Genomic DNA, 25,019 nt, shown 5'->3' with positions numbered 1-25,019 from the left:
AATCCCTAGGTCATGGAGTTTTGCTTCATTTTGTTTTTAATTATTTTTACAGCCAAAGACTATCTTGAAGAGATTGGGAATATAAACTTGTACATGGAAGATAAACACATTGCTGAAAGAAGTACCACAGTTCTGAATAAATGGAGCTAAAACCTATGGTTTCTAAATGGAAAGACTGCATGTAACAGTGATTCAATCCTTTCTGAAAAATTTATAAATTTTAACTCAATTCTGACCTGTTAAAATTTTGAAAAGATGTTTAAAGAGACAGAAGGATTATTCTCTCCTAAAGGATGCTGAAGATCCTGAACTGAAGAATTACTTCAATATTTTATGACCTATCTCCTTTTTGATAAAAATTGCATGCCTTCCCTTGATTTTTAAGTCAAAACAATGCAATTTTGCACCTAGTTTCTTAAACTGAACACATCGTCTCTTTCAACATTCAGGATCCTCAGCCTCAAGGAAGGGATGTGTGTGTGTGTGTGTGTGTGTGTGTGTGTGTGTGTGTATGTACCTTTCCTATGGGTTGGAATATTAGTCATAAAAAATGAAATCTTGCCATTGTGACAAGACAGATGGATCTAGAAGACATTATGGTAAATGAAATAAGTCAGACAAAGACAAACACCATGTGATCTCACTTATATGTGGAATCTAAAATACAAAACAAACCAGCCGACAAAATGACGTGAAAACAGACTTGTTGATACAGAGGACAAACAGTGGTTGCCAGAGCGTAGTGGGAGGGGAGAAACAGGTGAAGGGGATTAAGAAGTAAAAATCTCCACTTATAAAAAAGAGAAGCCATGAGGATGTAATACACAACATAAGGAATATGGTCAATATTATTGTAGTAACTTTTTATGGGTCAAAAATAAGCTTTTGTTTGAAGTTATGGTGTGATCATTTCATAATTTATGTGGCACACCTGAAACTAACATAATATTGTACATCAACTAGCTTTCAACAACAAAACAGAAAAGTGTTCGCAATTATTCAGAAACCAGACTCTGATGATGAGGATTTGGAAACAGTTTGACAGCAGACCTTGATCTTGTCTCTCGGCAGACACAGGGCAGCTAGGCTATCATGACTGATACATGCAATCAGATTTTATGGCTTTGCAGGAGAAATATAAGTGTAGAGTAAATTGGGTTCTCAAATGCAATGTCTAATATATTCTCTTCCTACAGACAAGTCGCACATGAGAATAGTATAATGAAAATGAGTGCTGACTGATTTTCAAAGAGAAAATCTCTTCTGCATTCACAATATGATGACAAAAATTGAGCCACCACTTAAAAAAAATTTCTATATCAGTGCTCTATATTTATTTGGTTTCTAAAGGCCCCAATGAAAAACTATGGTCAGCCATACTTCTTATAACAATTTATGTGTATCTTTTCCTCTGATTGAATATTGGATTTCCCCTTATATTTATGTATTCTTATTTGAATTATATTTGATTCAAAAATACTGCTAGAATTAGAGAGCTTGTGTTCTATTTTCATTAATTATGTCAAATGACGAGGCATTTTGAACTATATATTAGTGCCTATTTTTTAACTACGCAGGTTTGAACCCTGGGTTAGGGAAAACTCCCTGGAGGAGGAAATGGAAACCCATTCCAGTATTCTTGCCTGAAAAATCCCGTGGACAGAGGAGCCTGGCGTGCTACAGTCCAAGGGGTCACAAAGAGTCGGACACGACTGAGCAACTGAGCATGCATGATTTGTTAGCATACAGAAAGCTTTTCTCAATTATCATTTTGTTCACTACATATCTGATTCCAATTGTTTGGGAAGTGAAAGTCACTCAGTCGTATCCAGCTCTTAGTGACCCCATGGACGGTCCATGTAATTCTCCAGGCCAGAATACTGGAGTGGGTAGTCGTTCCCTTCACAAAGGGGATCTTCCCAACCCAGAGATGGAACCCAGGTCTCCTGCATTGCAGGAGGATTCTTTACCAGCTGAACCACAAGGGAAGCCCAATTGTTTAGATGCCTTTATTAGTAATATCTATAGTTAGGGTGTATTTTCCTTCTCTTTATATCTATTATTTTCACTTTGATCATTCACTTTCTCTATATTCTAGAAATTCTCTTCAAACAGTATTATGCTATATGTTAATATTACTATCTCCACTGCAGGATATTAGTTATTTCCAAACAGTAAATTAATAGGAAGAGCAGAAAATTTATGATATTCTGGCATTTTCTTAACAATTTCAAATGTAGGCTTACTCTTCAATAAATCAATGGGTGCTAGCATTTGTTAAGTCATTCCTACAACTTATAACAATCTTATGACTTAACAACAAAAATAATGTAATCATAATAATGGGTTTAACTTGTTTTTGAAATAAGCAATAAATTAATTAATATCCTATTTTATTTTAATTTTATATCAGTAACATTCAACGATAATGTTTAGATTAGGTTGATGAAAAAGTAAATGCAGTTTCAGACCATGAATTTTAAATCATTATAACTAGGCTCAGAGACATTTTTATTAATCAAATTAGGAAACATTGCAATCAACATGTTTTTACCAATGAGAAATAAGTTTGTTCCTGTAGCATAAAAATCCGTGCTTTGGGATTCAACAAACTTTTGGAAAGCATTTTCTGCTTCTGGCTAGTTGTGGAAGAGCTTTCCCTGCAAAAAGTTGTTGAGATGCTTGAAGAAGTGGTAGTTGGGTGGCAAGAGTTCAGGTAAATATGGTGGATGAGGCAAAATTTCATAGCTCAATTTGTTCAACTTTTGAAGCATTGGTTTTGTGATGTGTGGTCAGGCATTGTCATGGAGAATTGGGCCCTTTCTATTGACTAATGTAATCTGCAGTTGCATTTCTGCAATACTGGCAATTTTCCGTGCATCTCATCAATTTGCTGAGTACACTTCTCAGATGTAATGGTTTCACCAGTTTTCAGAAAGCTGTAGTGGATCAGACTGGCAGCAGACCACCAAACAGTGACCATGACCTTTTTTGAGTGCAAGTTTGACTTTGAGAAGTGCTTTGGATCTCCTTCTCAGTCCAACCACTGAGCTGGTCATTGCTGGTTGTCATATAAAATCCACTTTTCATCACAAGTCACAGTCCGATTGAGATTTTTGTTGTTGTTGCATAGAACAAGAAGTGACATTTCAAAAAGATGGCTTTTTTGATTCGCATTCAGTTCATGAGGCACCACTTATCCAAATTTTTCATCTTTCCAATCTGCCTCAAATGCCAAATGACTTTTGAATGGTCGATGTTGAGTTCTTGGGTAACTTCTCATGTAGTTGTAAGATGATCAGTTTCAATGATCCTCTCAGTTAGTCTCTGTCAACTTCCAATAGCCAGCTACCATGCACCTCATCTTCAAGATGCTTGTCTCTGCAAAACTTCTTGAACCACCACTGCACTGTACGTTTGTTAGTAGCTCCTGGGCCAAGTGTGTTGTTGATGTTGTGAGTTGTCTCCACTGCTTTTTGATCCATTTTGAACTCAAATAAGAAAATTGCTTGAATTTGCTCTTTGTCTAACATCATTTACCTAGTCTAAAATAAATATAAAATAAATAGCAAATAATGTCATTAGCAAAAAAAAAAAGCAAGAAATATGCGTAAAAATGATGCTTAAAAAACCACATTTATTTAAGAATGTATTCCAATATCAAACAGAAAAGTCCAGCAATGCAAGTTACTTTTGCACAAACCTAAAACTCCTATGCTTTCCAATTAGTTATTGGGTAAAAAATACCATGAATCTCAATGGCCCATTTATAATTTTTAATGATGTTATTGATCAAACTATATCAAGAGCTCTTCCAACAAATTGTCATGAAAATTACATGTTGCAAAGACTTAAAATTTAGATGGAACATATTATTAAAGGATTCCTTTTCTTCTAGAAAACAAGTATGAAAATATCTTATTCACAAGAAGGCCCAGGTAGACCAGATACTTTCTTGCAACAAGACTTCTCAGTGTCTTCAGAAGTGTCTCCATTTAAATTAATTAATAGAGTGCCTTAATTTTATGAATCTTGATAATTTGCACTCTGATAGATTATATTCTCCATTATGACACAGAATTTCACTTGTTAGCATTGGTTTAATTAATGTTTCATTCTTAGGATAGTTGGATCATGTTTCTTCCTTGCTGGTATCACATGACACATTATTTTTTATTTAAAAATATTTTTCTTTCCAGTTTCATTGAGATATAATTGACCTACAGCATGGTATAAGTGTGTTGTGTAATACACATAATTTTAAATGTGAAGCCATCCTTGGTATAAGTTACACACCATTTCTGAAATGATAGGGTCAATAATAGTATCACTGTTCCCTTAGTCTTATCTTGTATTTTGCATTGAATAAGTATGAGAATCCAAATTAATGTGATCATGACAGACTAGAGTATACTATTTATTTTATAAAGCATTAAATGTAATTAGCATATGCAGAATTTCAACTTAAAATTTTGTTTTTCGTACAAAGGTCACCATTATCCCAGACTACCTATTTCAATTGATTGCAGGAATGAAATTAAAAGACGCTTACTCCTTGGAAGGAAAGTTATGACCAACCTAGACAGAATATTAAAAAGCAGAGACGTTACTTTGCCAACAAAGGTCCGTCTAGTCAAGGCTATGGTTTTTCCAGTGATCATGTATGGATGGGAGAGTTGGACTATAAAGAAAGCTGAGTGCCAAAGAATTGATGCTTTTGAACTGTGGTGTTGGAGAAGACTCTTGAGAGTCCCTTGGACTGCAAGGAGATCCAACCAGTCCATCTTAAAGGAGATCAGTCCTGGGTGTTCATTGGAAGGACTGATGTTGAAGTTGAAACTTCAATACTTTGGCCACCTGATGCGAAGAGCTGACTCATTTGAAAAGATCCTGATGCTGGGAAAAATTGAGGGCAGGAGGAGAAGGGGATGACAGAAGATGAGATGGTTAGATGGCATCACCAACTCGATGGACATGGGTTTGGGTGGACTCCAGGAGTTGGTGATGGACAGGGAGGCCTGGTGTGCTGCAGTTCACAGGGTCACAAAGAGTCGGACACGACTGAGCGACTGAACTGAACTGAACTGAACTGAACCTATTTCAAAACCTCTCTGGGTAACTTTGAAAGTGAAAGTGAAGTGAAAGTTGCTCAGTCGTGTCCAGCTCTTTGTGATCCCATGTATAGTAGTCCATGGAATTCTCCAGCCCAGAATTCTGGAGTGGGTAGCCTTTCCCTTCTCCAAATGATCTTCCCAACCCAGGGATGGAACCCAGGTCTCCTGCATTGCAGGCAGATTCTTTACCAGCTCAGCCACAAGGGAAACCCAAGAATATTGGAGTGGGTAGCCTATCCCTTCTCCAGGGGATCTTCCTGACCCAAGAATTGAACCGGGGTCACCTGCATTGCAGGCGGATTCTTTACCACTGAGCTATCAGGGAAGCCCCTGGGTGACTTTAGACTCTGCATTATTATCAGTCTCTCCAAGTGACTCTAATGATTACCTACTTTAAGATATTACCAGGCATCTAGGATCTGTATCTTTTCTTTATAACCCTAAACTTAACTTTTTAAACAAACATTTTAAAAGCATATCCAGTTATCTCTGGGTTGTGGATAGGTTGACCTTTGATCCCACTGCCTTCTGTGGTTTTCTCTGCTCTGCAGAGGCAGCAGAGAGCAAAACAACATTTCCCAATCTCCTCTCTGGTATGCCTGTGCTCAGTCAGTCGTGTCTGACTCTTTGTGACTCCATGGACTGTAGCCCGCCAGACTCCTCTGTCCATGAAGTTCTCCATTAAGCCCTGCCTATCGTGCATGCTTGAGTAAGACTTGAATTCAAAACTCAGTTAAGTGATGAGAGAAAACGCACCCCAGACATTCACTTTGCTCCTGAGATCTGGCCCATGTGGCATGCATCTGGAATCACTGTTTCTAGGAGACGCTCCCCTATTCCTGAATGACAGCTAAGGCGAGAGATTTCTCCCACCAGTGGGTGGGGAAGCAGCTTCCTGATTCCCCAGACTTCTGATTTTAGTAGAGAAAATGCTTTCCTTAGGAGGCCAGTTTCTATGATGCAGAGGTGTGTTCTGGGAGCATTACCCAAAGCTCAGCTCAGCCTATCTCACCATCTCATCCTCTGCTTTTGCCTTCAATCTTTCTCAGCATCAGAGTCTTTTTCAGGGAGTCAGCTCTCCACATCAAAAGTATTGGAGCTTCGGCTTCAGAAATACTCCTTCCAGCAAATATTCAGAGTTGATTTTCTTTGACTGGTTTCATTTCCTTGCAGTCCAAGAGACTCTCAAGAGTCTTCTCCAGCACCACAGTTCAAAAGCAAAGATTCTTCCGTGCTCAGCCTTCGTTATGGTACAGTTCTCACTTTCGTATATGACTATTGGATCTCTTTATGAATTGCAGTCTGGTGGTGAAATGGCTTGCGTAACTCAATGAAGCTATGACCCATGACTGCAAGGTCACTCAAGATGAATGGGTGATAGAGAAGAGTTCTGACAAAACATGGTCCCCTGGAGAAGGAAATAGCCCTCCACTACAGTATTCTTGCTTGGAGAACTCCATGGACAGTATGAGGAAGAGTTTTTAGGTATCCTTATCAAATAGGGCTATATCCTGGAGTGGATTGCCACTCCCTTCTCCAGGGAATCTTCCTGACCCAGGGATCAAACCTGGGTCTCTTGCATGGCAGTCAGATTCTTTACCATCTGAGCCACCAGGGAAGCCCATCATATAGGACAGGAAGGATTATATAGGTTGCAAAGAGAGGAAAAGTTTGAATAGAAACTTGGAAAAGACCATTTGTCCAATTGCTCTCGTTCTTATTTTTTGAAGTTCTCTGATTCTCTGTGTCCACACTCTATATTTGTTCATGCCTTTAACATTGTAGAACAAACACTATGAACTTGATACTGTAACAGAAGATGAGGAGAGAGCACAATGGATAATAAAAGACATAGATGCTAAAACAGATGCTCCAGGGAACTCATGTTCTAATGGGAGAGAATGATATTAAACAATTGGCTACACAAGCATTTGATTACATTTATGACACGTTTAAAAAGATATAAACAAAACCATGGGTGACATAATTGGGGTTCTGATCCAGTCTTCCCAGAGTGAATATTTGAGTTAACCTCTAAAAGACAATTGGAAAGTAACCAGGGGACTTGAGAGGAGCATTTACTCAGCAGAGTTGTGGTGATATAGACGGCATGAAGAGAGGGAAGGTTCATAACTCTTTCCTAAACTAAGTTGGAACAAATTTCTCTCCCAAGTCTCTTTGTCAGATCTAGAAGCAGGTAAAGGACTTCTTCTGCATTTTATGCCCAAGAAATATGGAGAGTGGAATACTTGGACAAAGGGAGGTAAACAGAGGGGGGAAAACTGCAGAAAATGAAAAAGAATGAGAAGGATGTTGGAAAGACAGTCCAAACCTTGACAGCTTGTCTTTATTAGGTTTTCCTACTTCAGTAGAAGAAGATGAAACAGCACTTTTTTTCAAGATTGTGCCACACCTGCTGGTGTATCTCCTCTCTGGTCTAGTCCACATTTTAAAAAACATAATAATATAAAAATTTCACAACAACAAGGGATAGACACACCTCCTCCTGTTGAATTCCATCATCCATATTGCATTCACTCCTGCTTGAAGGTTAGAGTCTTTATCATTTCTAAAGCCTAGAGTTGGTTTTGCTGGTTGGTTGCTTGAGGGGAGAGACTGTGATGCATAAGACAGACCACAGTTGCAGCAAAAGGTGTTGGCTGAAGATATCAACTATCATGGGTCATTTATTAACTGTGGGTCAATAAATAGTGCCTTCATGGCATAATCACGTATCATGTCCAACTATAAAGATAATCTATTAGCATTTTCTTTTGTGTTATTTGGTAGCAAAAAGAAACTCAAGCAAGTACTTCGAATATTATTTAATATCTTTTGGTGAAGATCCTTGGATATTTTATAGGAAATAGTTCCGTGACCTTGGCTGGCTTACTTGGCTCAAGAACAGTGTTAAAATTTTATTAAAACCTTCTGTTTCCTTAAGAAAGAAAAATTTCCATAAAGCAGGTGCCTGGAGATTCAGCCTCATGTGGAGATTTTGCCAAGATCTCCCGAAGCAACTTTCTTTGTTCCTTTTATTTCACTATTAAAAATAGTCTTTATAAATAGATTCTTTAGAGCCCATATTACCTGTATAAAGGTAATAGTCCTGAGAGAAGGGTCAATCTGTCAAATTCTTTCCTTGTTTAAATATGTGGATGTACTTATACTATAAAAGTCATAGCAGGATCATAAATTGCTCCTAGGTTTAGGAAAATTGAAAAACAATCCATTATTAATACTTGAATCCTCCTTAGCAGAACACAATCTTTTCTCTATTCTTTTACTTTCTCTTTTAATAAAGTCCTCAATAAACAGAGCAAGTTGTCTACTATTTGAAAGCAATTATTCTTGGTTGTAAATCTATGGTATCTTGAACAAATAAAAAAAATAGATTAAATGTGTCAGTTTAGGTTAGGGAATTACAAAATAGTCAAGTGGCTTTTCCTAAAATTTTTACTATAGACATCTGCATAGCAATATTCTCTTCTGCTTATTACTAAATTAATGCACTATTCCAAAAAAATTATTTCTAAGTTGTTGTGATTTTATGTTTTATATAAGGTGTAAAAAAATTGCATTACAGAAATATATGCTTTAAGTGATAATAAATATATCAAAAGCTACTTATTTAAAGAATGGAAGACATAAATTAGGTAAACAAATATTTCAGCATCACAATCAGTAAGGAGCAATGATGAATATGTCTAACACCTGGTCCCCGCTCTCGACAATCTTGATCTTACATTTCCGGACTATGAAAAAGAAATGATCTATTACACTTTAGAATAATAATTAAACATTCCACCAGCTTAAATATGTTTTATTAAGTGGAACATAGAAGAGCATTTTGATGTAACAAAATAAATTGGTTTGAGAACTTCTCCCATAAAGGTGGTTTGTGTAAATGGATAAATTAGTGGCTTAGATTTAGCAAAAAAAAAAAGAATGTATAAAAAATTCCTACATGGGGCTATCTTCAGGAAGTTGGTTTAAAAAGGCTCAAATGTAAGCTTTGCTTCCTCTGGGCTTATTTCATTCCAGATTTTCAGACTTTTTACTGTAGCTTCTGGTAGCTTCAGGTTCCTGTCAGCACAACAGCAGGTCCTATCTAGTGCCCATGACAAGTTTAGGGACTATAGTCGTTGACTGGGAAGTATGAGCTCCAGAAAGTGAAAGTGAAAGCTGCTCAGTTGTGTCCGACTCTTTGTGACCCCATGGACTATACAGTCCATGAAATTCTCCAGGCCAGAATACTGGAGTGGGTAGCCTTTCCCTTCTCTAGGGCATCTTCCCAACCTAGGGATGGAACCCAGGTCTCCTGCATTGTGGGCGGATTCTTTACCAGCTGAGCCACAAGGGAAGCCCAAGAATGCTAGAGTGGGTGGCCTATCCCCCGGGGTCTCACCTGCATTGCAGGCAGATGCCTTACCAACTGAGCTATCAGGGAAGCCCCTGGACTCCAGAACTGAAGCCAAAGTCTTCTGACTCCCTCTGCTGCTCCAATTCTTCCCCTCCCTCCACAGCTAACACAACCAGTAAGCAGATGGAGACGTGGCCTCGGGAAATCAAAAGGTTCTAGAGCGCAGGTCATTCAAAATCTTATCAGATGAACTTCAGTTTATGTGAAGGAGTGCGGGAAAGAGTGTGTTCTGCTTTATTTCTGTAGCTCATTAGTGAATCCTAACCATACTCTCCCTTAGGTCCCTTTTCCATCTCAGTCTGGTTCTCGTCTCCTTAGAAAGATCTTTAAATTCACTCAGTTCATGTTGGGAAGAGGCCAAAATCAGGGTCCCATTAGTACTCCACTGGAGGAGTCTTTCAGCAGCACAGTCTAGGGGAGGCATTTATGTCTCCCCCTTCTCCTCCTCTTTCCCTGGCTTGGCATATTTCAGCTCGTGTTTTGCTCTTCCTATAAATATGAGAGAAAAATAAAAGACACTATTCAGCTTCCTTTGTTTGAAAAGTTTGGCATTTCAGTGGTTTTCTTGAAGGGGGGGAGTCCTCATTTGTAACCAGCTTTGCCATGAACGGAAATCAATCTGAATGTCCTATTATGCATTTTTTTTTCCTTTCTTCACAGCCTGAAATGGCCTTTGCCAAGTTTTCGAGCTGAATCTGAAAGACCCTCTCTCATTTTCCGCTCCCTGCCTCCAGCCTCATTGAACCTTTGCAGAGATTTCTCAGGCAGAAGAAAGGCTGCGGTGCGAGGACGGGGAGGAACGCGACCTACTCGGTAACCTAGTGGCCTGAGCCAATCACAAAGAGAACTGGAACCTCCCTGAGCCTCTCGCCCCACTCCCTTCCCATCCCCGGCCCCTACTACAACCTCCGGGAAAGAGGGACACCGGAGGGATGCGTTTGCAGTTCAAATCCTTGGCTTTCTGCCAGCCTTTTTTCTAAATAAAAAGGCAGGAGCTGCGGTGAGGTGCAAAGGGGTCTTTCGAATTGCAGTGGCGCTGCGATCCGGAGATCCCTGTATCCGCCGCTTTTGTCTGCTTCTGAAGCAAACGCGGAAAGGGCAAGGATGGTGGAGGCTTTCTGTGCTACCTGGAAGCTGACGGACAGTCAGAACTTTGATGAGTACATGAAGGCGCTTGGTAGGTAAAACTAAGATGTGCTGTTCTCTTCTTAAACCTGCAGCTTCAGATACTCGCAGATTCCTTTTTTCACCCATCCGATTAGCAAGAGACAAAAGCAGATCCCATTGTCATAATCACGTGCTGTGCTGATTTTAAAAAGCCATTTTCCATGGAAGGGCTTTTTAAATCTGGCATTTGTTTGCTTTCTTGCCTAGGGCCAAGTATTCTGTGAAGAATGCGAAGCTTCTGTGCCTTTTCTGCTTTTTCTCTAGCATCCTCTTATTATTTATGCTTCCAAATTGGCATCCACATATGACTAAGGCTCAGTAGTCATCCAGCATAACTGATGGGCTAAACGTACTCTAATGAAACTTACACTTTACGACCTGGATTCCAGAATAGGAAAGTGGATTCCTGTTTCATGAGCTATTTTGGAAGTTGCCACCAACTGTATTGGTTCTTTTTACTATTTTAGGTGTGGGCTTTGCCACTAGGCAGGTGGGCAATGTGACTAAGCCAACAGTGATCATCAGTCAGGAGGGGGACAGAGTGGTGATCAGGACTCAAAGCACATTCAAGAACACAGAGATTAGTTTCCATCTGGGAGAAGAGTTTGATGAAACCACTGCAGACGACAGAAACTGTAAGGTAAGGAGCCGCTCCTTCCTCTGGGGTGGGGAGGGGAGGAGAGAATAACTGTTTTCTTCTAGATGATGGGAAGTGGAAAATGTTCTCAGTATTTCACTTCAGAGAGAAAGACCCAGGGTTAATTTTGCATTCTAGTGTTCCATAGCTTATGTTCTGAATACTGGGCAACTACCATAGCTCAAACCTCCGATCTGTTTCTTTACCACGCGTTTCTCTCATTTTTGTACCAAATCTGTATTTCAGAAAGTATTTCACAGTGTTCATTTAAAAGGAAGATTGCACTTTGTTTAATCTCTCTTTTGCCTCAAGTTGGCTAAATCAATAGTTGACCTCATTGTAAGATCCTGTTTAAACGAGTAGGATGATTCCTCAGAAAGCACTAGTTCAGGATTTTTATTTCTGATAATTTATGTACCTGATAACCTTTGCATCTAAAGGTACACATTTCAATCAAATTATGATTAGAGTTTTTGCAGAGTTTTAACTCTGGAAACAACAGAGGAAATGGTACTACCGTGATAATTAATTGATCACTATTCGTTCAATTATTGCTCTTTGAAAAATCGATTTGACTTCCATGTCAGAAATCTGATCTGTACCTATTGCTATGTTCTGCATTTTGTTGGTGGTCTCAGTCTGTTGTTAGCCTGGATGGAGACAAACTTGTTCATGTACAGAAGTGGGATGGCAAAGAAACAAATTTTGTAAGAGAGATTAAAGATGGCAAAATGGTCATGGTAAGTAGAGCAATTCCCGATTCCTGCTTCTCCTTCTCCCCCCCACCGCCCCTCAAATTTCCCATCTCGTTCCCTCCTTTTCTCCCATCTTTCCTTTTTTAATAACATTAAGTCACTAGCAAGGGTATTTAACCATGTGTAAATATTTTATATTTTAGTTTATAAAAGTTTTACAAGTTCAGTACAAATAATTTAGAATATAACAGGAAACTGTAACAAAAATATAAAATTCCTTTCTAATGTCCCCTCAGAGAGAACTATTTTGATATTACTTCCCTCCAGTCCTTTTTAATTTTATAAGATGCCTTTAAAACATGTCTATTCAATACTAGATAGTCATGTAAAAATTATAAAATAGAAAATAGAATGGTGGAGTAGCATCATAAACTGGGGAAAATGTTTTATCTTGATCTAGCACCCTAGACACTTTTTTTGGTGAGTTGGGTAATGGAATCTTGATGACACTGAAGAAGTCGATACATCATTTTGGATTTTTTCTTGGATGGGAGTTGCTTTACATATTCCTTCTGAGATAACAGCAGGATAGGTTTTTTGGTTTTGTTACTTAAGACAATTGACTAGTTTTCTTCTCCTTCCCTTGACTACCAGCTGTTCTAGGTTCAGATAGAGGACTTACACATTCACTCTTTTTCCCTGGGTGGAAGTGGGGGTGGGGAGCAGAGGGACGGTTTTCCTTTCATGTTGACAAATATTTGGCCACATTTTTCTACAGTGATCATCATCACCAAAAAGAGAGAGAGACAGAGAGAGAGATTCGTTTACAAAAGATTCTATCTGAATCTGAAATTCTCCAGTTCTCCTTTATGCTTTTTTAATTTTTCTTCCAGAATACAGAAAAGTAGATAGTTCAGCTTTTATGTATGACTGTGAGCAGGCAAGACCAAGTTGAAAAAAGGAAATGAAAGTAATGTATGACAAGGGCATGCTATCCTCTTGAAAATCACAGGACTACAGGAAAATGATGAACACTAAAAAACACTAACGTTTGTAAAGAGGATTTATAGCAATTCTTCAAGTTGGATTTGATATAAGAGCCCACAGTGCACATTATAGCTACATAACCAGCAAGGTTCCCATAGACTAAAGCATGACAGTCAAAGCAATGAGAACATTTGCACGTTTACCTTTTCCTGCTTTTGGACCAAGTCATTGAAAATACCATTTGTCCAAATAATTTGGAGTTTCTAAAAACTTTAAAATTTATCTAGGTCATGAATTGTAAACTAGTATGAGAACCTACTATAAATTTTATGCACTTTTAAAAGAGAGCTAAAATGCTCCAATTACCCTGATAATTTAAGGCAAAAGGAATTCTTTTGACCTGAATCTAGATAGTTAATCTAAGTTTTTTTTCATGTTTCTTTCAGAGGTATGAACTATGTGTACATGTCACTCACTCAATAAATATAAGGGTTTCTTTTTAGAAAATGAAGATGTAGAAAAAAATGAAAATGTTTTTACACAACATTTAGTGCTTCCCCAGTGGCTCAGCAGTAGAGATTCTGCCTGTAATGTAGGAGATGCAAGAGACATGGGTTCGATCCTTGGGTTGGAAAGATCCCCTGGAGGAGGAAATAGCAACTCACTCCAGTATTCTTGCCTGGGAAAATCCCATGGACAGAGGAGCCTGGCGGGCTACAGTCCACAGAGTTGCAAAGAGCTGGACATGACTGAGCACACAACATTTAATGTTTGTAAATGCCATTATTCTTTTGTATAATACTTAAATCATATATATGACAATCTTAATAATCAGTAGGTACAACCACTGATGTACCTGTGTAAGAAGATTTGGTTATCTTTTGGAATCTTTCAGACTCTTACTTTTGGCGATGTGGTTGCTGTTCGCCACTATGAGAAGGCGTAGAAAACATCCTGACCTGGGGCTGGAGAAGCTCTACAATATTTCTGTTTACTCAAGTCTCAGTGTTAAACTGCTATTACAGTGCGGCTGATCCCTAATTAGGTTATCTTGGTGTGGAGGTGGAAAATGATGACTTTAAACCTTGTTTTAAAAACTTGTGGCTGCAAGCAATCAAAGCCATTTTTGATATGCAAATTTATCACATTTTATAATTCAGGTTAAAATTTTAGGCTACTGTTTTTAAAATTAAGAAGGAATACATGCTATAATTTCCATTGGAATGCAAATCAAATTGGAATAAAAAAATCTTACACCCGTGAGAAATGTGTTGCTGTTTTTAATATCCCTCACTAACCTGGCTGGGAATTGTATATTAGAAAGTTTTAAGTAAAATAGCTTTTTTTTTTTTTTGTGGTATAACGTTAGGCTGGGGAAGTTAGCACTTTGCTTAAAATACTAATTTAAAATATAAGCAATGTGTAAAGTAGATAGCTTGTGGCAAGCTGCTATATAACAGAGGGAGCCCAGCCTGGTACTCTGTGCTGCCCCGAAGGGGTGGGATGGGAGGGGCTGGGAGGGAGGCTCAAGAGGGAGAGGAAATATATACAATTATGACTGATTCCAGTTGTACCGCAGAAACCAACACAACATTGTAAAACAATTATCCTCCAATTAAAAAAAAATAATCAGAAGCCTAGGGAAATGTGGAAAATGTTTGGGTTGGAACTTCCATAGACAATTTGGCTAGGATCCAAAGGAGATTTGTTATGGTGAGCTGAGCTGCACAGTGACCTCTTGATACTAAAAACAGGTAGTCTGAAGAAGCAAGCTGATATACATGAAAATGTCTTATTAAGAAGTAAATATAATCAAAGTCTCGTACAATCAAAATGTCATGTAATTCAAGTTTCTTATTGAAAGGTAAATCGAAACAGGCAATGAATTTTATCCCCGAACATAAAAATATGTCTCCAGGCAAGTACATTGAGCTGAACTAAGTTGAGAAGTGCTATAATGGATAAAACGGAGTGTGCAAAGGGCATCCGAATTCCTTTGTGTGTGTGTGTGGCTGGTAGTAAGGAAGCAGGGTGGTGGGGGAGGGTGGTGGAACTGAGTTGACCAAAGGAAAGTAAATATGTGTTTACGACTGGTTAAGATTTGCATTTGTAAACTACAAATGTTATTTTGTAGTTTATTGTTTACAAGATGATTTTTGTACATTTTCTCAAACCCATAATGTGAAGCAGGTAAGGAAGATAATCCTTTCACTTTACCAATGAGGAAACTGAAGATTAGATTAATGTGTCCAAGTTCTCTTGTGAATGTTAATTTGCTTCAGTCATGTCTGACTCTTTGTGACCCCATGAACTGTAGCCAGTCAGGTTCCTCTGTCTATGGGATTCTCCAGGCAAAAATACTAGAGTGGGCAATGGAGAAAAGACAATCTCTTTAACAAGTGGTGCTGGGAAAACTGGTCAACCACTTGTAAAAGAATGAAACTAGAACACTTCCTAACACCGTACACAAAAATAAACTCAAAATGGATTAAAGATCTAAACGTAAGACCAGAAACTATAAAACTCCTAGAGGAAAACATAGGCAAAACACTCTCCGACATAAATCACAGCAGGATCCTCCATGACCCACCTCCCAGAATATTAGAAATAAAAGCAAAAATAAACAAATGGGACCTAATTAAAATTAAAAGCTTTTGCACAACAAAGGAAACTATAAGCAAGGTGAAAAGACAGCCTTCAGAATGGGAGAAAATAATAGCAAATGAAGCAACAGACAAACAATTAATCTCAAAAATATACAAGCAACTTCTGCAGCTGAATTCCAGAAAAATAAACGACCCAATCAAAAAATGGGCCAAAGAACTAAACAGACATTTCTCCAAAGAAGACATACAGATGGCTAACAAACACATGAAAAGGTGCTCAACATCACTCATTATTAGAGAAATGCAAATCAAAACCACAATGAGGTATCATTTCACACCAGTCAGAATGGCTGCTATCCAAAAGTCTACAAGCAATAAATGCTGGAGAGGGTGTGGAGAAAAGGGAACCCTCTTACACTGTTGGTGGGAATGCAAACTAGTACAGCCACTATGGAGAACAGTGTGGAGATTCCTTAAAAAACTGGGAATAGAACTGCCATATGACCCAGCAATCCCACTGCTGGGCATATACACTGAGGAAACCAGAATTGAAAGAGACGCGTGTACCCCAATGTTCATCGCAGCACTGTTTACAATAGCCAGGACATGGAAGCAACCTAGATGTCCATCAGCAGACGAATGGATAAGGAAGCTTTGGTACATATACACAATGGAATATTACTCAGCCATTAAAAAAATACATTTGAATCGGTTCTACTGAGATGGATGAAACTGGAGCCCATTATACAGAGTGAAGTAAGCCAGAAAGAAAAACAACAATACAGTATACTAATGCATATATATGGAATTTGAAAGATGGTAACGATAACCCTATATGCGAGACAGAATAAGAGACACAGATGCATAGAACAATTTTATGGACTCTGAGGGAGAAGGTGAGGGTGGGACGTTCTGGGAGAATAGCATTGAAACATGTATATTATCGTATGTGAAACAGAACACCATTCCATGTTCGATGCATGAGACAAGGGCTCAGGGCCGGGGCAATGGGATGACCCAGAGGGATGGGATGGGGAGGGAGGTGGGTGGGGGGTCCAGGAAGGGGAACACATGTAAACCCATGGCTGATTCATGTCAATGTATGGCAAAAACTATTACAATATTGTAAAGTAATTAGCCCCCAACTAAAATAAATAAATTTATTAAATAAATAAATAAATAAATACTGAATGTAAGGCAATTAATGTGATTGGAATTAGCAAATGAGTTAATATTTCAATTCTGGCTTACTCCACAGCTCTCATAACTTCTGCTGTTCCCACACTACACTAAAGAGGTGGAAAGTTGGGGATATGCATAAAAACATAATGGATGTCAAAAATAATGGAAAATAAAATTTTGAGATTTTAGTAAAAAAAAAAAAAAAAATACTAGAGTGGGTTGCCATGCCCTTCTCCAGGGGATCTTCCTGACCCAGGGACTGAACCTGGGTCTCTTTTGTCTCTTGTATTTTTACCACTAGTGCCACCTGATTAGTGAATAATACTGAAAATAATAATATTCCTCTTAAAAATTAATATTCAGCTAAATTTTCTTCTGAAACAAAATTTAAGATTTTTATTTTCCCTGAATCACTTCTTAGGGAAACTTTCTTCTGTTAGCCTCTGTGAAGGGTATGGGGTGAGGCAGAAAAAATGTAAGTGTTTTTCAGGACATTCAGTATTCATTTTTAATCAAAGCAAAACGTTCAGTAAGTTTCTACAAGTTAATTCAAGGTCCAATGAACTTACAGATATAAGTATGAGGAAACTTTATTTAACTTACACAATTCACCACAATTATACTATTACCTGGCTATTTTATTACTTTAACTACTATAATTACTATAATAAAGAGTTGCTGCTGCTGCTGCTGTGTCGCTTCAGTCGTGTCCGACTCTGTGCGACCCCATAGACGGAAGCCCACCAGGCTCCCCCGTCCCTGGGATTCTCCAGGCAAGAACACTGGAGTGGGTTGCCATTTCCTTCTCCAATGCATGAAAGTGAAAAGGGAAAGTGAAGTCGCTCAGTCGTGTCTGACTCTTCGCGACCCCATGGACTGCAGCCTACTAGGCTCTTCTGTCCATGGGATTTTCCAGGCAAGAGTACTGGAGTGGGGTGCCATTGCCTTCTCTCATAATAAAGAGTAGAAAAATCTAAAGTGCAGCTGTAGGATTTAACACATGAATGCGCAATTATTACTAAATGTCAAGATAAGACTGGCCCAGGTTGTCATTACTAAAACTAGTAAGGTTTGTCTTTAAAAGCATGGAACAGAGAGGGTATTTGCTCCAATTGCTCTGAATGCCTTCACTTCTGCTTCTGGAGGAATACAGCTTTCTCTTGATGTTCAGCTTATGCTCTAATAGAAGCATGGCTTCTGGCCTCTCCATTTTTAAAGACATAAGGGCAAGAATAGGGATTTAGTTTCACCTCATTATTGCTGTTGTTTACTTGCTCAGTTATGTCCAACTCTTTGCAACCCTATGGACTGTAGCCTGCCAGGCTCCTCTGTCCATGGGATTTTCCAGATAAGAATACTGGAGTGGGTTGACATTTTCTTCTCCAGAGAATTAGGTCAAATAACATCCTGGCATTCATTTCCATAACAACTCTCCGAAGAAGGGGAAGGTTTTGGGATGGCCTGATGGGAAGCAAAGCTACACCGGGTTAATACACCCAGTGTATTAACCTCTACACCCTCACAACAAATTACACCTACACCAGAATGTGAAAGTGAAAGTGTTACTCACTTTAGTTGAGTATCCAACTCAACTTCAGTTGTATCCAACTCTTGTGACCCCATGGACTGTAGACCGCCAGGCTCCTCTGTTCATGGAATTCTTCAGGCAAGAAAACTGGAGTGGGTTGCCAACTTCTTCTCCAGGGGGTCTTCCTGACCTAGGAATTGAACCTGGGTCTCCTGCATTGCAGGCAGATTCTTTACCATCTGAGCCACCAGGGAAGCCCCACATCAGAACATCAGCTCAGTTCAGTTCAGTTGCTCAGTTGTGTCAGACTCTTTGTGACCCCATGGACTGCAGCACGCCAGGCCTCCCTGTCCATCACCAACTCCCAGAGTTTACTCAAACTCATGTCCGTTGAGCCGGCGATGCTATCTAACCATCTCATCCTCTGTCGTCCTCTTCTCCTCCTTTCTTCAATCCTTTCCCAGCATCAGGGTTTTCAAATGAGTCAGCTCTTCGCATCAGGTGGCTAAGGTAGTGGAGTTTCATCTTCAGCATCAGTCCTTCCGATGAAAAAAAAGGCCTGATTTCCTTTAGGATGAACTGGTTTGATCTCCCTGCAGCCCAAGGGACTCTCAAGACTCTTCTCCAACACCACAGTCCAAAAGCATCAATTCTTCGGCACTCAGCTTTTATAGTCCAACTCTCATACCCATACATGACTACTGGAAAAACCATAGCTTTGACTAGACAGACCTTTAGAACATGGGGACCTACAAATACATGCAAGGTGTGAGCTGTACACCCAGAGATGTTAAGACATTGTAGCTTTGTGCGCCTCAGAGACAAGGTATAAAGGAAAACAAAAGAGAGCGGAGAGAGTTGAAGGGAAGATAGTGTTTCTACCCATTAACGCAATATATTACCTTTTAAAAATTGAAGCATTTCTTAAGTTTCAAAATGTGTATGCCATATTTCATGCTTACTGACTGAAAAATTATTTCACAATCAGTTTACTTCCAGTAAAACACTGAAAATTGGTAAAAGACAGCATGTGGGATATAATCCCCTGACCAGGCATTGAACCTGGGCCCCTTGCATTAGGAGTGTGAGGTCCCAGCATCTGGACCACCAGGGAAGCCCCTTGATGTGCTTTTAATGTAAGAAATTACTTTTTGGCCTGCAGGTTAAAGATATTCCCATGTTTTAAAGGTTTATTTTCTCTCTCGATTTTTTTCGGAACTTTGCATGTGATGTGAAATAAAAATTCAGTTCTTTTCTCATAAACACACACACACACAAAAGAAAACTGGCAAAAGAAAAAGTGAGAATCGCTATTTTTACGAATTTTAAAAATTCTTTTTCTGTCTTTCAAAATGTTTGTCCTAGAAACATGCAAGTTATTTTTACTGTCCTTAAGGTTGTTCTCCAAGGACCATTTTTTCCACAATTAGAAAGCATTTTGGTTGTCCAAAGGCTTTTGAATCATCCTAAAGCCATGGCAGAACTTGAACAGCCATGGCAGAACATGCTTATATGCTCAATAGCTCAGTCCTGTCTGGCTCTTTGCCAGCCTGTGGACTGTAGCCCACCAGGCTCCTCTGTCCATGGGATTTCCCAGGCAAGAATACTGGAGTGGGTTGCATTTCCTTTTCCAGGGGATCTTCCCTACCCAGGGATCAAACCTGCATCTCTTGTGTCTCCTGCACTGGCAGGCGAATTCTTTACCAACTCCGCCACCTGGGAAGTTCCCTGGCAAGACACGAAACAGAAAATGGAGGCACCTTGATTCCCATTTCAAAGCCTTTTTCATGAGACACTTTCCCATTAAATTACACAGCATACAAAATAAGAATTTCTCTGTTGGGAAACAAATACACTTGATAACGTTTTTTTACGAGGTTAGTAATTCTGGAAGATTTTTTTCTTCTTCAAAGGAATTCCACATCCTATAAATTTAAATTATATGCTCCTTTATCTTAAAGGGATCAGCATCCTCATTAGTGATATTAGAAGGAACACAGAACCCAAGGAAGTTTGAGGATCTTGGCTCCTTTGTCAGCTTGAGTATCTTCAAAAATTTCTTAAAGAATAAAACCCACCAGTTCTATATATGATTTCCGTGTTGTCTCTGAAATGCATAGAACACAGTTCTGAGACATTGCTCTAACTCAACTGCAAAAACAACCAAGCAAGCAAAGAAGAAACCCCAGACAGACAAAAACTGAAACCTAGTGTTTGTGCTAAGTCACTTCAGTCGTGTCTGGCATTGCGGGACCCCCCTAGCCTGCCAAGCTTCTCTGTCCATGGGATTCTCCAGGCAAGAATACTGGAGTGAGTTGCCATGCCTTCCTCCAAGGGATCTTTTCCACCCAGGGATGGAACTGACCTCTCTTTTATCTCCTGCATAGGCAGGTGAGTTCTTTACCACTAGTGCCACCTGGGAAGCCCAGTGTTTTTGAGTAGTGGTTCTCAACCGTCACCACCACTTTAGCATCTTGTGGAGGACTTGGACACACAAACGACTAGGCTTCAGGTCCCGTTTGTGGCTCAACAGCTTTGGGGCAAGCCAAATTGGGAAATTCTCACTTCTAAAGAGACTTCCCAGATAGTGCTGAGGATGCTGTTCCAGGGACCACACTCAAATCCACTGTATTCGAAATCTCTGCTGACCTGGTTCCAATCAAGACACTTGGAGGTTCTCTGCATCACTTCTGCGGAGGAGCCCCATGCACTTAGGGCCAAGTGGCACTAGGGGACTCGATCTGCACGGGGTTGCCTCAAGCACATTCCTTCCAGGACCTGTCGCCGACTTAGAAACAGCAACAACAACAAACCAGGTAATCGCTAGACAGCTGCTGAAGGTCAAGAGAACCTGCTCCTGGAGGACTCGGCTCTAGCACGTGACCGCTGGGCGTTAACAACCGCAGAGGTCTTCTCCTTCCTCCCTGATTCCCCGGGTCCCACGGTCCAGGGCAGTCTCCGGACACAGCAAGAGCCTCCCAGACCCGCGGCTGCAACTCGCGATGGCGCGGCTGGGGGCGCTTGTCTGTTGCCTGCTGGCCGCCTGGCACTGCCGCCCGGGCCTCGGACGGCCTCCGGCTCCCGCTGGCGCTGGTCCCGCGGTGGGTGAGTCGTCTGGATCCTTTCCGTCGTTGGAGCTGCCCGCGAGCTGCGGCCAAAGCGCATGCGCGCAGCCGGGGCCCGTGCGTGGGGGCAGCGGGGCGCCCGCGCCGAGGGCCCGGGACCCGGGGCTGCGCCTCCCGCTGCGGGACGCGGGGAGGGCGAGGTGTCGGAGGCACCAGAGTGCCCGCTCGGCTGGGCGGGGAGATCGGGACTGGCTGGTAACAGCGGGGGCGCTGCTCCTCTCGTGCAGTTGTTTTCACTTTGTGGCTCCAGATGTGTTTTGCTCCCGGGCAAAAGGAAGGAAATATTGGGTGTCTCGAGGGAAAAAAGAAGCTGGGGGCTGGATGTCCCGCATTACTAGGGACCCCGAATCTGCCCTTGTGGGGCGGGGGAGCTGCCGGGTTTCAGTTGCTCAGCAGTTACATTTCAGTGGGACTCGGAGTTTATTCCATCCCGCTCGCCAAGTTTGGTGGCCTTTTCGTCCCCCTTCACCAACCACAGCACGGTCGCAGGCAACGCGCTCCCCACTCGTTAGGCTACGTTAGACCGCTCAGGGCCTTCATTTCACTTTACCTGGACGCCCTTGGGTTCTCTGTGGGCAGAGCCAATTTTATTCATTCCCAACGCCTACCCCAGGACCTGGACGGAAGTGATTCTCAAAGTGAGGTCTGGGACCAAGAGCACCAGCATCACCTAAACGGGTTAAAAGTGAAAGTTTTTAGTCACCCCCAAGTCCTACCAAATCCGAAACCCCAACCATCCGTGTAACAAATCCTCCAGCTGATTCTGGTAGATGCTGGAGTTTGAGAACCACGGGTCGTGAATAGATGGGAGATGTTATGACGCCGTATGAGCCTTCAGTGTCAGGATATCCCCACCTCCCTGACTCATTTTCAAACAGAATCGCCGAGTTATCTGGGCTTCCCAGGGGGCTCAGTGGCAAAAAATCGGCCTTCCAGTGTAGGAGACATGAGTTCAACCTTGGGGTGGGAAGATCCCCTGGAGGAGGGCATGGCAACCCACTCCAATATTCTTGCCTGGAGAATCCCATGAGCTGATGGGCTGCAGTTCCTAGGGTCACAAAGAGTCGGACACAGACTCCGCACACAGGTGGTGGTGGTGGCTCTGTTATCTAGAGGAGGGGGAAATGAGCAAGGTGGAGTTATTTTTATGTTTTGTGGTTTAGGCATAGCTGTCTCTGAAACAGCGCAGTGCTGACTGCTGAGACTGCCGATCTTGTCACTTTACTTTCTCACATGCCTTCTATTTGTCCAAGAGCCAAGTCCTCGTGACTCAGCTGCTCATGACTTACTTGAAAGCTAGAACTGTCAGTCTGGTTTCCCAACTGTCAATCGTAACAAAAAATTGTCCACAAATACTTATGTATGCTGGTTTCTAATTTCATTAAAGCTGTTTTTCTTCAATTATGTGGCTGTTTAGGATTCTGAGATAGAATGTCCCAGATTGCAGGAGGCCAGCCCTTGGCAAATTCACCTTTTGGTTTTAAGGGTCTGATTGCTGAAGGCCTCCATGACAGATTTCTGTGGTCCGGTGAATCTCCACAGCTCCCTGTTTCGTCGCCTGGGAAAGAGGGAGGGAGAGGGAGAACCAGGGTTCAAACACCCAATATACATTTGTGAGAGTCTTTTTAAAGATTTATTCGCTAAGTCGTGTTTGACTCTTTGAGACCTCATGGACTGTATGTAGCCTGCCAGGCTCTTCTGACCAGGGGATTTTTCAGGCAAGAATACTGCAATGGGTTGCTATTTCCTTCTCCAGGGATCTTCCTGACCCAGGAATCGAACCTGTGTCACCTGCATTGCAGGTGGATTCTTTACCACTTGAGACACATGAGATTTCCCTATTTGCAAAACAAGATGTGATAATTAAAGAGTGAAAAGCATGTTGGACTGTGAACCAGAGAATCTGGGTTAAAGTGTGGGCTCTGCCACAGGCCAGGTCTATAGCCTTGGACACACACACACACACACACACAAACAGTATTTTGTATAAATTTCATTAGAGGCAGGAGGTGAGGTCTCTAGATGTTCATTATTGATAAATCCCTGGTTAAGAACCTGTCAGGGCTCCATTCTTGGCTTCTATTTAAAGATACCCTTCAGTGCATCTAAATAATTACCCCTTACTGATCTGTCTAGCAGTGCAGTGGTAGTGGAAAGAGCTCTAGACTGCAAGTCTGGAGAGACTGATTCTATTTCAGCTTTCATTACCGAGTCACCATTTGATCTTGAGGAAATCCTGAATCTTTCTGTGCCTAATTAAAGAATGTTTGTTGGGGAACTACCATAGGTCAGACATATTCTAGATGCTGGGGATGTATAAATCCAGGTCATAGGTTAGGTTACATCAAACGAGTGTCTTTAATGTGTTTCCAGCTTTGTTTTACAAAAATTTTGTTTAGAAAAATTTAATATGTTAGTAATTTCATGTCCCTTACTTGACACAGTATTTCCTGTAGGTGTGTTGTTATCTATTTTGATAAGGCAAGTAAGACGGAAGGACTTTTTTTTCTGAAAGGACTTTTGCATGTGAACTAACACAGTGAGGCACTGTGTGCAGTGGTTAAGAACAATGTGGACTCTGGAATCAGACTTCCGAAATTGCTGTCTTAGTTCTGTTGCATATGACATATGTGATTTGGACTTATCTGTAAAATGAAAATAATGGTCAGTAAATACATGTAAAGCATAAGAAACAGTATTAAAGTAAGTACTCAATACACTTCCACTATTACTTGGAAATGAGGAAATTCAGTGTCAAATGCAAACTTGACATTACAAATGAATAACAATATAACTAATGCTGAGCTTACCAAGTGCCAGGCCCTTATTTCTACTAAGTCACTTAACCCTCATTCAGTAGACAATAATATGATTTCCATTTTACAGATGAAACAGGCCAAGATCATACAACTAGATTGGGAAGAAGAGCTTGGATTTGAAGTCAAGCAGTCTAACTCTGGAGCCCCTATTTATTTTTAATTTTTATTTTTTAAATTATTTATTTATTTTGGCTACGTGGCAGGGCATGTGGGATTTTTGTTCCCTAACCAGGACTTAAACCCATGCCCCCTGCTTTGGGCGCACATAGTCTTAACCATTGGACTGCCAGGGAAATCTGTGGAGCCCCCATTCTTAACCATGACACTATACTTTTCTTCTTGTAAGTTCACTACACACGTTAACATTCTTTGAATAATATATACATTTACATAAAACTGAGATGCAGTGTATATTTATACCCCAAGGAAGGGCTGTCTCCAGGATAATTCTGAGTTATCTGCCAATCCACTTTATGTGCTGGGTAAAGTAGGTCCAAGCTGGAAAAAAGTTGGAGTACTTTCTGCATTATGGAATAAAATAAATGACTCATGGCAAAAGTTTTCAAATGAGGACTGAATACCAAGAAATTGACCATGAAGACTATTTGATGACTCCTTTGTTCTGGATTTTTTTGTCTACCACTTCTTAGCTGTGGGTTTAAAATGTGCTATTGTAACAACGTCGTGGAGAAACAACATCCCAAATATATATAATATGCCTTTTCCACCTTAAATC

At 40.5% G+C, this 25,019-nt stretch overlaps 2 protein-coding genes and 2 long non-coding RNA genes across 8 annotated transcripts in view; 2 read left to right on the top strand and 2 right to left on the bottom strand.

Moving 5' to 3' along the window:
• LOC145521188 (uncharacterized) overlaps window positions 1–21,491 on the bottom strand; it is a 26,547-nt gene extending 5,056 nt beyond the window's left edge. The window contains exon 1 of the long non-coding RNA XR_014065207.1: window positions 20,917–21,491. This is a non-coding gene — a long non-coding RNA (uncharacterized LOC145521188). The remainder of the gene's footprint in view (window positions 1–20,916) is intronic.
• FABP7 (fatty acid binding protein 7) lies at window positions 7,074–14,290 on the top strand. 2 transcript variants are annotated; one of them, XM_081529396.1, is made up of 7 exons: window positions 7,117–7,311; window positions 7,469–7,664; window positions 10,198–10,350; window positions 10,569–10,714; window positions 11,172–11,344; window positions 11,980–12,081; window positions 13,919–14,282. In XM_081529396.1, the coding sequence occupies exons 4-7, from the start codon at window positions 10,642–10,644 to the stop codon at window positions 13,967–13,969; spliced, it is 399 nt and encodes a 132-aa protein (XP_081385522.1). In that variant the 5' UTR covers window positions 7,117–7,311; window positions 7,469–7,664; window positions 10,198–10,350; window positions 10,569–10,641; the 3' UTR covers window positions 13,970–14,282. The 2 variants fall into 2 exon arrangements, with proteins under 2 accessions (XP_081385523.1, XP_081385522.1); XM_081529397.1 differs by lacking the exon at window positions 7,469–7,664 and having other exon boundaries at window positions 7,074–7,311; window positions 13,919–14,290.
• LOC145521190 (uncharacterized) lies at window positions 14,858–19,051 on the bottom strand. Its single transcript, XR_014065209.1, has 2 exons — window positions 18,382–19,051; window positions 14,858–15,383 (listed from the first exon to the last, which is right to left on the bottom strand). It is a non-coding gene; the product is annotated as an uncharacterized LOC145521190 (long non-coding RNA).
• SMPDL3A (sphingomyelin phosphodiesterase acid like 3A) overlaps window positions 20,522–25,019 on the top strand; it is a 19,861-nt gene continuing 15,363 nt past the window's right edge. The window contains exon 1 of one of the 4 annotated variants that reach the window (XM_081529395.1): window positions 20,522–20,730. Coding sequence is in view for 2 of the 4 variants with exons in the window: in XM_081529392.1 (XP_081385518.1) it covers window positions 21,503–21,659 (157 nt within the window). In the remaining 2 variants the exon portion in view is untranslated. Of the gene's footprint in view, window positions 20,731–21,077; window positions 21,156–21,265; window positions 21,660–25,019 lie in introns of those variants that run through there. The other 3 variants (XM_081529394.1, XM_081529393.1, XM_081529392.1) reach the window with 3 other exon arrangements.

This window comes from Giraffa tippelskirchi, chromosome 9 (genome assembly GCF_054371585.1).
Source record: "Giraffa tippelskirchi isolate mGirTip1 chromosome 9, T2T-mGirTip1v1.2.pri, whole genome shotgun sequence".
NCBI classification, from domain to species: Eukaryota; Metazoa; Chordata; class Mammalia; order Artiodactyla; family Giraffidae; genus Giraffa; species Giraffa tippelskirchi.
The sequence above is the reverse complement of the archived record's forward strand: the minus strand, read 5'-3'. Positions and strand labels throughout refer to the sequence as shown.

Coding starts and splice junctions, on each gene's coding strand:
- FABP7 (XM_081529397.1), top strand. CDS start 10,642: ATGGTGGAGGCTTTCTGTGCTACCTGGAAGCTGACGGACAGTCAGAAC. Junction 10,715..11,171: donor TGAGTACATGAAGGCGCTTG/GTAGGTAAAACT, acceptor TTACTATTTTAG/GTGTGGGCTTTGCCACTAGG. Junction 11,345..11,979: donor CAGACGACAGAAACTGTAAG/GTAAGGAGCCGC, acceptor TGGTGGTCTCAG/TCTGTTGTTAGCCTGGATGG.